We start from the raw sequence: 14,877 nt of genomic DNA, 5'->3' as shown, positions 1-14,877 counted from the left end.
AGATCATGTAAGCCTAAAATCAGAGATCTGAGGTGAGTCAGAGGTTTAATTTAATTAGGTCTAAAATTAGAGCAGAGCCTCTGTAAGGGGGAGGCAGGGCGGAGGAAGTAAGATTTGGGGTATGCTTTTAAGTGAGGATTGGGGAGTATAGGCTTGTGCTGTTTATACAGACTGATGGCAGTGTCCCGTGGGCTTTAATATATTTAATAAGCACGTTTTGAGCACAAATTAGTGTGCACAGCTGAGTACTGCCATTTGCTGTATAACTCTGGCTAGTCAATTAATTTCTAGTTTTGCTTCCACATGTGAACGATGCTCTCTTGTCTTTTGTCTTTCCTCTCTTTATAGTTTCTTTGGAAAAGAATATTGCCTTTCAACATGTGCATATTATCCAGTACCTGGCACAATGGCACTAGGGCTTGTAGTGACTGCTGCAGTGTAAATAATCAGTAATAATGGTAGTTCATACACAAAGAATGTGCCAACACTATTATTTCTGAAGATTTTCCCTTTTTAACTTTTCTGTAAACCAGCTTAAATATCTGTCCTCATGAATCATTTGGCCTCTTTCACTTCTTAAAGCAAATGTTAATGGATGTTGGTCAAGAATGTTGGTAGGATGTGACCTAAGGATCTTGTTGGCCAGTTAGTGAAAAAGCAAGCTTGGGCTTGAAAAGAGCTTAGGAAATGTATTTTTTGGGAGGATCATACTTAACTGAGAAAGAGCAGGTTGAAGGTTAATAAGTTTGGGAACATGATTAAGAATCCACCCACATTAAGAAACTTCTTGTGGTGAATGTCAGGAGCCTTCCTGGTCCCTGAGGGCCCTGGGCTGCTGCTGGTGGCTTTGTCTGGGGATTTGATTCTTGTCTGGGCCATGCTGTCCTGCTGCCTGGAGGAGTTTGTAGGGACTTTGAGGGGGTGTTGCATCACTGCAGGGTTAAGCTAAGTACTGCAGCTGTTACCTAGGGCATCTTGGGTTCTTGCACGCTATGCATTTGAAATGTCAAATGTACAATCTAATCATGGTGCATGAACAGAGTGGGGTTATCTTGTTGCCTGGTGTTCTTAAGCAGCTTGGGGTCCTCTCCATGCACCCAGAACATTGGGAGAGGTTCAAAAGGGGGAATAGATGGTGGAAATCTTCAAGAAAGATAAGCAGCAAAGGTTAACAGCTGGGAAACATCCAGGGAAAAAGATGAAATCACACTCAATTTGTTGCTTGCTGCTTCCCAGTGCAGGTACCTGTCTTCTTCCCTCCCTGAAGAATTGTCTTAGGATATGGCATCAAATCCTACGCTACACTGATGGCCTTGCCAGATGGCATGTGGGCCACAGCTCAGTGTCTGTCCTGTACACTCACATGGAAAGAGGTAACGGCCCAAGAAGCTGCCAAGAATATTATGCAGAGGTACTGCTGCTTTGGGGGTTTGAATAGCACATGAGGTTTGTGTGGATGGGAAAGCTTCCAGCAAAAAGTTTTGCTGGTGTGTTGGCAAGTGGAGGCCATGCAGATGCTTTGACTGTTGGATGAACTTGTTACATGGACTAACATTTGCCAAGGAGATCAGAGGAGTACTGTTGAGATCTGAGTGAGGACAGAGGCTTGATGCACACAGAATGGCCTGTGGCTGTGTCTAGGTTGGGATTATCTAGTCTAGGTCAGCCTGCCAAGCAGCAGTTAGGTGCAGGGATCTGGCTTTTATTGCTGTATGAAAAGGGGATCAGGAGTTGTGTATCATTGTGCATCATTATATTGGCCCAAGGTGAGGCTGGGGAAGTGTGTGGGTTACCCACCTTGTCGGAACAGCTGAATTTGGGCTGTGTCTCTGTCACTGATGTCAGCTACAGAGGATTCCTAGGAAATGAGGGATGTGGGTTGGATGATGTTGCTACCTAGGGCCTGTTGCAACAGGGTTTGCAAGACATGCGTGACAGCAGTGGCTTGGATGGTGCATGCAGTGCAAGGGGCATGGCAGCGACTCCAAATCCTGGGCTGCCTGGCAGCAAACACTGCACCCATCCTGCTGGGAGGGCTGGGCTGGGCCAGGGTGTCAGCAGGTGGCAGTGTCTGCTGCGAGCCAGCCCCGGGCTGTCTGCACCCTGGGGTGCTCCTGCAGGACTGGGGGCAGCCACAGCTCTGGCTGGTGCAGAGGTGACACCCCATGGAGGTGGGTGAATATGGCTGCAAAGCTGTTGCTGTGACTGTAGATCTGTGCTTAGCAATGCCTTTAAAGCACATTATGTATGCTGGTTTTAACAGGCATTCAGAGTGATTCTTGACACTAAGTAAAGCATTCCCTTGGGATGGTATTGTATCTGTGATACAAGGAAGGTTTCTACCCCCACTGCCTCTAAGAACTGCAGTTAGAGAATTGTTTCTTCTGCCTGAAATTCTCCTGCTGCTTCACTGAGATGCTGAAGTAATTTCAGATATTGATCTGGTGTTGCTGTGCATTGTTTAAAGGCTGCCCCCTTTCCATCCTAAAGGCTTTGGGATTCCTACATCTTCAGTGTTTAGCGAGTAATTTGGGACCTTAGGATGAATGGTAATTGCCAGCAGTCAGCGCTAGGCCACAGCCATTGGAAACGATGAGAAAAACAGACTGACGCTTCCTTGTAAGCCCTGCAATTGTGGGCTCTCACCGCTGGCAGAGTGGCGGAGGAGCCGGAGTCCTGCTCCGGGTCAGTGGTGTTGCAAAAGCAGAGCAACTTTCACTGCGTGCTGCAGGGAGCCCTGAGGATGGAGATTGCTGCTCAAGTGAAAGGGAGAGGGGAAAAGCAACCTCCCAGCCCTGCCAGTTCTGACATGGGTGAGTGGGAGCACTGCTGCGGCTCAGGCAGGTCCTTTGGAGAGGGGTGTTGCACCCCTGAAATAAATGTGTTCTCTGACAGTGAGCTCTGGTGGGCATCCCCTCCTTGTGCAGGCATGCACCCTGATTTCCCTCTCCCAAGCCCTTGTCACACAGCCATTAGGGACCTGGATGTTTCCTCCCCTCCTGAGCATCCACCTGTATGGGATCTCTGCCCACCACCTGCAGGGGGAGGGGGGAATGCTGCCTATGTCAGGGCTTTCATGTAGGCTTCAACACTGAAATACTTCAGGTGACAATTTTTTTTCCGGCTGTTAACACCTTGGAAGTGTGTGATGAACCTGGCGGATGTGGGTGCTGCTTGCTGGCAGTGTTTGATTGCATCCTGACTGATGCAGAGGATGGCTCTGAAGGGGAGCATCACTCCTGGTGACACGTGTCCTACCCCAAGAGAGCTGACACCGCACTGGTGTGACATGTCCTGATTTCCTGCAGTCTTCCAGTTGGAGGCTGGCTGCCCTTCCATCGCTCTGCCCTCACCAATAACTGCAAGGATTTGTATGGTTCCCTAAACCAAACTGTCTGAGCTGGAGAAAATCATTTGGGAGGGAATAAATGCGGTTTTTGAGCGTAGAAAGAGCTGGGATGTTCTGCCCCAATACTTAGCAAATGCTGAGCACTGCCAGCAGCTCATGTCATGCTTTGTCCATCTGCCCAGCTTCAGTCATGGCAAAATTTGTCCCCACGCTCTGGATTCATCCCCACTGGCCTATGCTTTTTATTGCAAAATGCAGAACTTTTCACCAGCTTGTTACGAACGCTCATTGCCTGGGTGCCCCTGGCTTGCCAGCTGGTCTCAGGTGCTCTGAAGTGGTGGCCAGCTCTGTGCCACTTGTCTTGGATCATTTTCCTTCCAGGTTGTTGATGAACAGAAGGTGCTCAAGAAGCCAACTCATATGGGGCATGGAGAAAAACAAAGGCACTCGGTGACAGCCCTGCTTAGCCACTTATGACTGTTGCTGTAGCGTTTCCACCAGGCCAGGTGCACGCGTTCATCTGAGGGCCAGAGCCTGGGGCTGAGAGCCCAGCCGCAGTCACTGGGAGTTAGCTGGGATGGCCTTGGGAGAGGCTCTGAACTCTCTCCTTCTCACTGATGGGGAAATGGATAAAAATAAAGATGCTCACCTCCCTCTGAGGGTGGTGAGAGGATTAATTGGTTAATGTTTGCGAAGTGCTTTGAAGCTGAAATAGGTTAGGTGAGTGCTAACCAAGATTGCAACAGCTGAATGTGTCATGTGGAGGTAAAGGCTATGCTGAGAAGGCATTGTGAGCCTTAAAACTTCTGTTGTTCAGATGTCAGGTGCTTCCCGTGTTCAGAAGCAGTCAAACACAAGGATTAGAGGGATCTGAATGGCAATTGCAACACCAAGACCTTTCCCTTCTCATTAAGTCCCAGGTTAACCTGTCCCTGGCTCACAGGGATGGGCTGTGGTGCTGCAGCCCTGTAGTGAGGGGCAGCTGCAGGGCTGACACTGCTCTGTCCCCCCCAGTCCTTGGGCCAGGGCTGCGTGGGCAGGAAGGGCCAGCACGTTTTGTGACGAGTGAAATTGAGTTCCGGGTTCAAGGCAGGGGAAACTGGAACTGGAGTGGGGCAGGGGTTGAGCAATGTGGGCTCCCTCCCGGGGAGGAGCGTGAGAACTGGTGTACCCAAAGCAAGAATGTGTTTGGAGACCTGGGTAAGCCCTGTCGGGTGGGGGCGGCGGTGCTGGAGCTGTGCTTAGCCTGGGTGTGTGTCCACCCACTGCTGGTTGCTCAACAGGCTGAAGGAGGCGGTGGCGATGTTTGCCTGGTGCTTGCTGGGGCTGAGCCTAGCCAGGAGCCCCAGCCACGGTGGGATGTCCCGTTCCCAGCAAGGGGGATCTGGGATGGGGGCAGTGTGCTCCGGGGGTCTGCGTGCCAGCCTTGGCATGAGCCCTCTATATGTGGTGTGGCATCATCATGCAAACAGGGCATCCACGCTGGAAGAAGGAGGTCAAACTGCATTTTTTTTTTTTCTTTTGTAGTGGACTGGGGAGAACAGGGTGAGACTCCATCCCGCAGGATGGGGAGCAGTGACAGAAGCCAGCAGCAGAGCTGGCTGTTGGCACCTGTGTTGAATGAGGCCAAAGACTCAGGGTTTTCCTTCTGGAAGGATGGAGAATGTGGGGGTGGGCCAGCATTTATCTGCTACTGCTTGTGGGCCCTGCTGACTAGCTTCCATGGCACAAAGCTGCTGGGAGATTGCTGAATGTAGGACAGGGCAAGTCTGGCCTCCATCACCTCATTTATACATGGTTTGTGGTGCCTGGTCCTTGTGCTTTTGTCCCTCTTGTGATGTAGGGAGAATTGGGGATGGTGCTAGTCTCTGGGGGAGGATTTGGGTAGCAATGGAGCAGGGGGCTGCCTGCGCCTGGCTTCAAGGCAGCAGCAGGAGCTGCTCAGAGCTGTGCCTGGCTGCTGGGTGGGTTGTGCCCTTGTATGTGTCTCTGTGGGTTGAGCAAGGGCTGAGGGGTTTCTCCTGGTCTCTCTTGAGCTTAGCACATGGGATGCTTGTTCTCTGCACCTCATGGGACTTCCTTTCCTGGGTCTGCAGCTGGCATGTGGGACAGGGCGAGTGCTGGGACGGGTGAAACTGTGGGCCTCTGATGGATGTTTGGGACAAACCAAGGGGAGAACAACCACGGAGCCACCTGTCCGTGTGGCAGCGTGGAGCTGAGCGGCTGCCCTGCAGTCACCATCAGTCCGTGGGCTGCCCAGCCTTCCTGGAGCAGGCCGGGGCTTGGCACACAGATCAAAGGGCCATGCGTGGGAGAAGATAAGCAGCCAGTCCGGGAAGGGGGTGGCCAGGTGGAGCCAGGAGGAGGGTGCCGGTGTCTTTCACTTTCTTTGGCCTCTCCTGCAAACCCGAGCCAAGAGGTGGCACTGCAGCTGGTGCCATGGGCCTCGCAGGGAGCCTGCTGCCAGCCCCTCTGGCCTCAGCCTCGCAGAGCAGGTGGGACTGCTCCTCCGACTGCACCCGCTGCTCCATGGCTCCTGTGCCAGCTCTGCACTGCTCCTTCCCCCCAGGAAGGATCCAGCTGCTGTTGCAGACCGTCCTCCAAATGCCTCTAAATGGGGGAGAGCCTGGAGACCTGTTTTACAAGGGTCAAACAGATGTAAATAGCTTTTCTACAAAGATTTCTGCTCCGCTTCCCTCATCCCAAAGGCTGTAGCAGCCCCGGAGGAGGCTTCTTTTTTGCTTCGGTTACTGTACCCTGTTGAGGACTCAGCCCACACAGCCAGTTTTGGGCTCTCCAAGGTTTCTTCAAAAAACCAGCCAAATGTTGTTTGTTTTATGGACACCCTCATAATGCATATGGGTTTCCCAAGGAACAGCCAAAGTGCTGAGGGGGGTGGGGTTGGGAGGGAGGGGAACAGAGGAACTCTTCATCTGGGTTGACTCATGCTTGATGCTTTGGATGGATTTGTTATTCATCATGTACCCATTACTGCCTGGGGCCTGCTTAGCTCCATGCTCAAAAACTTTTTTTTTTTTTTTTTTGCTTAAACCACATCACTGCAGTGCTGCTAAGCACTTGTTTGCAGTTGCCATGAGTGCCTTTACTCTAAAGCTCATGGAGGCAGGAGATAACTAACTTCTTTCTTCCTTTCTACAGAAAATGGTTTTGTTCCTGGACAAATCTATTCCACACAGCCAGTGTAAACCTTCTGCCCAGCAGCAAAGCTGTAGTACCAAGCTAAATGGCTCACAGATACGGTGCTCTCATTTGTGGGTCTCTGTAGCTACTGCTGCAAGCAGAGGTAACAGCAGGGAACGGCAGTTTTGCCTGCAAGTGTTGACCTGAGCACCAGTTGGATGGAGGGTGATTAAAAGAGTAAAGCTCATCTTGTTTGAAATTGCCTATGGAATGACAACTCTGTTTTAATGCTGTTGTCTTCTGTGGATGTGCACTCACCTGTGTGGGCATGTTACGCTCCTGCCACCCAGAGACCCATCTTTGCTGGAGGTCAGTGGTGCCAGCAAGAGCAATGCTGTCAGTGCTGCTCTGAAACTAACAGTGCTGTTGGGCAATTCCTCTATGCCTACTTAAAGAAAGTCGCCAGAATTGCTTCTGGGACTTGATTTCTGGTGCCAGTAAGTTCTGCAGAAGCAAAATCCAGCAGTGATGCTAGGCCTGGGAGAGGTAGATCTGCTCCTGGGAAGCAGTGATGGCTGATCTGCTGTTATGCACCTGAAATATTAGCATTATAATTTCTGGGCTGGTAATTCCCATCACTGAAAGCTCATTGTTACAGAAATCATGTCTAGTGAAAAGGGACAAACCCATCTCTACTGCATCAGGGTGAAATAGCTGTGCAAAGCAAACTCTCCCAGACCTCAGTGCTGGTGTCATAGACCTCAGCAGCAGAAGTGTGTGGGGCTGGGGAACTGATGAGGGAGAGTAGAATGAACCCCAGGCTCAGCTCCAGGGAAGATTGTGTCTTACCCTAACCATTGACTCATTCTGTGGCTGATGGCAAATCTTGCCTTTCTTCATAGTTCCTCTGATAGAGGACGCTACTTGTGACAGCCTCTCCAGGCTATAGGAAAAACTACTCCGTTGGTGTAAAGCCCCTAGGAGGTGTTGGCCAAACTGTTCCCTAAATGGCAGGTGTGCCCTAATGGAAGGGCAGCACCTGGGGCTCTGGGTGAGATTTAAGTCAGAGGTGGAAAGCTGATGAGAGAGCACCTGCCCAGACAGCCATTATTGCGGGAGGGATAGCTTAATTCCAGTTAGGTCCTAAAGCAGAATTCAGTGCAGTAAGGCACTGCAAAACCATAGCTCTTAAGCTAGGACAGTTGTCTGCTGAAAAGGGACAGGTTGCTTATTTTCTTGTCACTCCATTGCTTATATCCTCTGCTTGCTAAGTATGCCCTGTCATTTACAATGCAAATGACCTGATTTGAATGGTCTAGTTAAATCTTGGAGCTATGCTGATGAAAGACAGCACAAGAATATGACCATGCAAAGCATCTTTTCACTTAGGTTCACTTAATCTGGTAAATGCCGAGGCTAGAAGTGAAAAATGAAACTCACAGAGAAGTCAAGTTCACAGATGTCCTGGAGTTATTCTAGCATCTGGAGAGCTGTTCTTTATTCAGATCAGGGGCACTCACTTTCCCACATCTCTTCAGTTTCCTCTTTGTTTTTTGATGCTTTTGAGAGCTGTGTTTAGTCTTGCTTATTAATCCTGTTTGCTGCAGTGATGCCACAGGGAGCCACCGCCGCTGGCATGAAGAGCTTTCAGTCTAATTTGAAACAAGATGTAACAAGGGAACACAACCCAGAGTGGGAGGCAGAGGGTGTAATGAGATCCCAGGTTTGATAGCCTGTGTGTTGCACAACATGGTGTGTTTGAGCGCCTTGTTTGCAAACTTTGGGTGTCTTTTCTAAATTTTAGGGAATAATATCAACCTGAAGGTCAAGAGCAATACGAAAAGAGTAACCGTGTTTTGGTTTCAACTGGCCCTGAACTATTAATTTGCCTGTATTTTTGGAGATAGAGAAGTGCAGCAGAAGTGTTTTTAGATCTAGGGCACGAAGAGTTCAAGAGTGGTGCTTATGGGAGAAATTACCAAAAGGAGCTTCCAAGGCCACCAGTATAGCTGAAGTTGAGTAGTATCTTGCAGAATGAAGCAAGAGTAGCCAAGGCAAGAGGCTGCAGCTCTGGGAAACTTTAAAGGTGAGGAGGGCAGCACACTGGTTTTAATGAGAACACACGGAGTTATTAAAGGAAGGATGAGGAATAAGCAAGGATGGATCTCATCAGCTGCTTTTAAAATGTAGGACGTGGGAAAACTGGGGGGAAAGTGTTGGCATGCATCCCAGGCTGCACTGATTTATTTTTAAGCAAGGAATCTATCATTATGAGATGCAGAGACTTAGAGCAGCTGTTCTCAGTACAGGGATGCGAAAGTCCTTGGGCATCCTGGGAGTGAAGTGAAAGTGGATCTTTCGTCTCGGTCTTTATTCCTCCACAGTAAAAGTTGATGAGTCCTTCCCTGTCGAAAGTGAAGTGCCAAATATTTCCCTTTGATTTATTCCTTTTACAACTAGCTTCCCTCTGCCCTTGCGGCTTGTTCTGGTTGAAAATGTCTGCAGTTGCCATAGTTCTGGGGATTTGGCAATGATGGTGACTCATGAGGTTCAACCTTGTCAGCTCAGGGCAGCCAGCCAGCAAGAAGGCCCTCGGTAGCTCGGAGTCAGGAAGCAGGGGTTGCTTCAGGAGCTGTTGTACTCTTGAAGGGTGTCTTTGGGCTCCCCCCTTCAACCTGTAAAACAGGTGCAAGTGGAATTGCAGCAGGAGGGGATATTGAGAGCTCCCTTGGGTGGAGGACAAGGCACAAGTTTGCCAGCAGAGACCATCTAGGGCAGATCTGATGGGCTTTAGGGTTGGATCCTCATATCTCTTTCCAACCTTGGTGGTTGGAGCTCAGGTAAAAGCAGAGTGTATGACGTTGGCAGGTGGCAGAGAGAAGGTGCTGGGCCCCAGCTGTAGGCTCTGCTCTGGCTCCCAGTCCAGCAGTATTTTGCTTGGATGCTGGGTTCAGTTCTCCCAGACACCAGGCGAAGAGATTATTTCTACCATGCATAAAAAGATTGCAGGGTTTGGCATCTGCTTTGAGGCTTTTGCTGGCAGGCTTAGTAAAGAGGCTTAGGACTGCTCAACCCAGGGAAGTAAATCTGCTGCATCTCTCCTCACATAATGGAGAGCAGGCTTCAAAGGAGGAGGAAAACCTTTGCTTTGTAGCCTGTGTACGTGTTTGGTCTCGCTGATCCTCAACCTTGTCTCTTTGCACTGGTGTAACAGTGGGGAAAAGAAATAGAAACGGATATGTCTAGGAATAGATCCAGTGGGTGGGACACCTCCAGTGCTGGCTGGGGGAGGCTCTTCAAAGAGCGGGGATGTCTGTCTCCTCCTGGGCTGCGGGCTGCCAAGGGGCAGGGCTGTGGTGCTGCACTCACCTGCATCACACGCGGCCGCCCGAGGGGGATTTTTATGGAGCAATCATGGTAATTAGCGAGCACAAGTTTTTCCACGTACCAAACATTGTCGAGGGCAGTCATTCAGCCCTGTGCTTGTTATTGCACTGAGTGTTGGGCAGGAGTGTCCTGGGAATTTGTCACATCCCAAGGAGGAAGGGGGGGGAGCCCCATCAAAGTGTCCTCGACTTGCTGATGTTGGCTTGCCACCCTGAAACAAAGGGCTGATGAAATAGCATTAGCCAAGCTGGTCGCTAATGAGGGCAGAACATCTGGAGCCAGGATTTGTTTATACCTCTTTGTTTTGTCATTGTTAGGGAGACAGAAGAGGAAGTGTCACTCAGAATATAAATCGTGACATTCAAACAAAGGGCTGACATCTGGGTGTGATTTTGGACTTCATGTGTGCGGGATCTCCTGAGGTTTAAGCCCAAAATTTTAGCCCAAGATGTTGGCAGTCCATTCTGTTTTCAGAAGGTTCAGTGTCACTTCAGGACGGGGACTAAGGAGGCATCCCAACCTCCAGGCTGCAGCTGGCATGTGCTGAAACCTGGGAATGTCCACATCAACTCCGACGCTTCAGCAGCTGGGGGGAGCAAACCCCAAACCTGAGTGCTGGTCTGACCATGGCTGGTTGTGGATATTGAGGGGAATAAACAGGGCGAGCACAAAGCAATTCTTCCTGTGATAAAGCTTCCTGTGGCTTGGGGACTCACCAGCCAGAGGCTGCATCTCCATCATCATCATGTTTAATAGCCACTGATGGACCAGTCCATGAGTTTAATTGACTTTTGACTCCCTTGATGTGTTTGGCATCCACAACATCCTGAGGCAATGAGTTCCACAACGCAATTAGATTGTATGGGAAGGGGGAAAAAACTTCCTTTTGTTTGTTTAAACCTACTATACGATAATTTCATTTGCTATCATTTGTTTTGAGTGCTGTGAGTAATCTTAGACATCTCCTGTTCATTTTCTCTGGGCATTCCTTATTTTAGACTGTCATACTCCTATTCTCTTTGTAGCCTGCCTTCCACTATAGGTGTTCTGGTAAGTTTAATCCTTCTCTGGACAAAAGCCCTTCCTACCTCTGTTCCTCTAGGTGGCCAGGGCAGGGGCTTTCTGTGGCTTCCTACAGCCCTGCTGTAGGAAGCTGCAGAATTATCATAGTAATAATTTTTCTTTTCTCCCTCTTAATGGTTCCAATCAGGTGCTAGATCTTTCTGGTTGCTGAACTCTGGCCTGATGTCTACTTGTGGCCTTACCTACAATATCTCCATGATAAACCCCTGAGGGAGCTCTAATAGGCAGCTAGAGTATAGCTAGCTAATTTCCCCTTCTACATCTTTCAATACTGAAATTCGTCTGCCATTTTCTTGTCCAGCCACTGTGTCATGAGTGACTTATGCTTTTCTCTTGGGTGATTTGGAGCTTTGAACTTTTCTGAATCATTCCAATAGTCCCCTTGCTAATCCCCTTTTCCGAGTCATTTATAATAACTTGAGCTGCGGAGGTTCCTGTTGGGTCCCACCTCCACTGGGACAGCTGTCCTGTCATTACTGCTTTCTTTTTTAACCACTTCTTAACTCACAGAAGCTTCTCCTTTACTCTATGGTACCTTAGTTTCCTAAGAAGCCTTTAGAGGAGGGATCTCAAGATTGGATTAGAAGTAAAAGTCAGTTGTGTCAAACAATGCCATTGTCTATGCTTGGTGGAACTCTCATGTATGACAAGACAGGACTTTCCTCCCCAAAACCTGTCATGAGTCTTCCCTGGTCTGTCCTTTCTCTGTCCTTACTGCATTATTCTGTTTGTATGAGCTTTTCTCCCTTTACTGCAGAAGTGCAGTGCAGAGCTTGGGCTGGATGATCATTTTTTGAGTTCCTTCAGTGCTGCTGAAGGACTTAGTCCCTGTATGTGACCCTGTGTTAATGGGATTTATCCATTTATTGTGAATAAATAAGTTAATTTAGCTTTTCTGCTATGGTGTTATCTTCCTTGGAGGCTCCCTTAGCCCTCTGATCATGGACACTCAAATTTGTTATTAGTGCCTGTGACTTGAAACGTTCTGCTCAGAATATTTGTAGTATATTTTGGCACAGCAGAAGGCTTTATATTTTAGATTGTTTTTAATTTCATTATTTGGACAGTACTTCTTAGCCTTGTCTTAGTGCTGTTTGTACCATTTTCTGCTAAGCACACTAACTTTTTTTAGAAAATAAATCCCTTAGGAGATATGTACTTACACTAATCGTTTCTTCAAATGGTCTTCTTGCCTCTGGGGCATGTTTTTTCCCTATTGACTCTTCCTTTCTAACTAACTTTAAACAAGTGTCTGTATTTTTAGTCAGCTTCCTGTTTTTAAGTGAAGCTTACAGTAGCAGGGTTGTAAGGCTTCTTCAGGACTGTTGGTTTTAAGCATGTCACTAGTGGCTCCTTGCTTCTTGAAATCCAAAGAAGTGGTGCTCCTGGGTGCTGCTCAGAACATGCTGAAGAAGTGACTTAATGCTTCAGAGGTCACTAATTGCTGCTGGAGAAGCAATAGCTTCCGATCTTAAACTTGGACATCTTTCTGTCCTGTTACTTACACCATCTGTATGCGAAGATGGATATCTTCCATTGCTTGTGCTTGCTTCCTGATATTTTCATCACAGCCTCATCTTAAGTTTCGTGGTCATTGCCCTGTTCTTGACGGGTGATGGAGTAACCTTAATATTATAATGTCTGGGCATGGGACTGCAATCCTAGGGACTCTGGCACTTGTTGATACAGTTAACTTGGTTGTGCTCTTTGATCAGCTCTCCTTTAATGTACAGCTCAGCTCCTCCACCTGCCCAGCCTACTCCCATTCCTGTATAATTTGTTGCCACTCATTACAATGTCCCGCTGCTTATCTTCCTTCCACCAGATTTCTAAGGTGCTGGTTATGTTAATAGTCCCATCTGAAATCAGGGCACTGCTGTTCACTCATCCTGCTTTTAGACCATTGGCACTGGGATAGAAATGCGTACATGGTGTTGTCTTACTCTGTTCTCTGGCTCTGCATGCCTGAGAGGGCTGTTGTCTGCTGGGGCTGCAGTCTGCTGTTTCCTCCCTGACTGTTTTTGGCAACTCTCCTATCCTTTTATTCAAGGATGCAAAATTTTCATGACTTCTCCACTGGAGACTGCGTTTTCCCAAACCACATGTCTTGTCAAACTCTTGGCTCTCCTACAATATTTAGTTTAAAAGACCTTCTTTATGTGCCAGCAGCCTTGATCTATTTTCATTTGGATTTAATATTTAGATCCTTGCCGCATGATCTGTGCCTATTCAAGCCTGTCCTCAAGGTACTATTTCCTGAACCTTGCGATGTCTCTGGATTTTTCCACAGGGCACTGGAAGGAGCTTTTCTGAGCATGTAACTGAGTTGGTCCTGGCCTTTAGCCTGCTAGCTACCAGCTAAATCTTGCCTTCAAGATTGTTCTCCTCCTCCATCCTGTGTTGGTGGAGACCATGTGGACCACACCACGAGTTCTTCCCCAGCTCACTGAGTAGGGGGCAGTCCAGATGTGAGACCACCCTCTTAGCATTTAGCAGGCAAGTGATGTTCTGCTCCTCAGCTGTTTCTATTGCAATAGCCTTTCTCATCCTTTTCACTGAATTCCTCATCTTCAGAGGGATGTCAACAGAATGGATCTCCTTCCTCAGGCAATTTTGGAACAGCTGGTCTTAAATAAGTTTTCCCCAGCATCCTTAAAGGTGTCACTGTTGTGTCTTAGTCCCAGCAAGCCTCTAGCCTGATCGTTCTTGCTACGAGGCATGGCACTTTATCTTTGAGGTCTGTGGGCTTTCTTCACCATGTACAGACCTGGGTGACCTGCCCATGGCCAGCCATAACTCGTGCACCTTGCTGTTCAGCTGTGCAAGTCTAACAGCTCAAATCCTCAGCATTCATCCTCAGCTCAACCCTTGTGATACCATTAGGAGGGACTGAATGGAATGATCTGAAAAGGGTCTTCAGATGCCCACTAAACAGACTGGATAAATTATTCACATGAATAATATCATGATCAGATGTAAACACTTGGACGTTTTTATTTTGATAAGGTTTTGGCACTTGTCTCAAGGCTGTTGAGGCTGTTGCTTTTTGAGAGCTCCTACAAACATCCAGCACAAAACTACAGAGATGTCTTCCGGGCTGGGCAAAACGTGGTTGTTTGTCCTGTTGCTCAGAGGCAAGGTGAATTCGTGTTCTGTCACTTAGTGATTCAAACACGCACCTCCCTCCATTCCCACTGCATATGCAGGATTCCTTAAGCAGAATTTGCTGTGCGTTTTGGGCAATTCCATTATTCATAACCTTACACCTGGCTGAAAAGTACCCCAAATGCAATGGAAGCATTAATTCTGAATGTGTTTTGAATGTTAGTGATTTGCTATCTAAACTACACATTGATCTGGCATATTATGATTTTGTGAAATATGAAGCACAGAAAGATTAAGAATGTAGAAAACACTATTTGACCTAACATTATTTTATCCCTTTAAGTTTATTTTTCCCCAGAATTGACAGTGAACAGTGTGTGTACTAACACCGTTATAACCATGATGAAATGTATACCTGTTCAGTTAGGAGAAAATATGACAACAAAAAATTCCCCAGGTCTCTTAGTAAATGAGACTTATTTGTTTATTAATTAAATCTCTAGCCTGAAGATATGCTAATTATCTTAGATGTCAGCCTAATCTCTAGGAGAGCATCTTCAAAAGCATGTGGAAAAAAGCCCAGGGCATGTGGATGCAGTACTTTTCAATTTTATTTTCTTACCTTGAAAACAAACAAATTCCAGCTAACTGCTTTCTTTTGGAAGCCTGGTGATGGGTGCAGCTCTTAGGGTGGGATTTAAACCAGTTAACTGTAGCAAGAGAATTGCTTTGAGTTAATTCTTGTTTCAATGGGAGCAGTGATTTTTTAAAACCTTTTCTTTCAGCTTGTGGATTCCTATGGTTCTCTCCAG

At 47.8% G+C, this 14,877-nt stretch overlaps 1 protein-coding gene across 18 annotated transcripts in view; it reads left to right on the top strand.

The window, feature by feature from the left end:
• The window catches only part of LOC311444706 (serine protease inhibitor Kazal-type 5-like), an 82,535-nt gene that overhangs the window by 40,688 nt on the left and 26,970 nt on the right, over positions 1 to 14,877 (top strand). For 11 of the 18 annotated variants that reach the window (XR_014698005.1, XR_014698006.1, XM_084536064.1 and 8 more), the window contains exon 2: positions 1,237 to 1,373. The exons of 6 other annotated variants lie outside the window; for them this stretch is intronic. Coding sequence is in view for 10 of the 12 variants with exons in the window: in XM_084536064.1 (XP_084392190.1) it covers positions 1,321 to 1,373 (53 nt within the window). In the remaining 2 variants the exon portion in view is untranslated. The remainder of the gene's footprint in view (positions 1 to 1,236; positions 1,374 to 14,877) is intronic. One more of the 18 variants, XM_084536073.1, reaches the window with a different exon arrangement.

The sequence above is a fragment of the Aythya ferina genome (genome assembly GCF_964211825.1).
Source record: "Aythya ferina genome assembly, chromosome: 14".
Lineage (NCBI taxonomy): Eukaryota > Metazoa > Chordata > Aves > Anseriformes > Anatidae > Aythya > Aythya ferina.
Note: the sequence above shows the minus strand (reverse complement) of the source record. Positions and strands in the feature narration are given on the sequence as shown.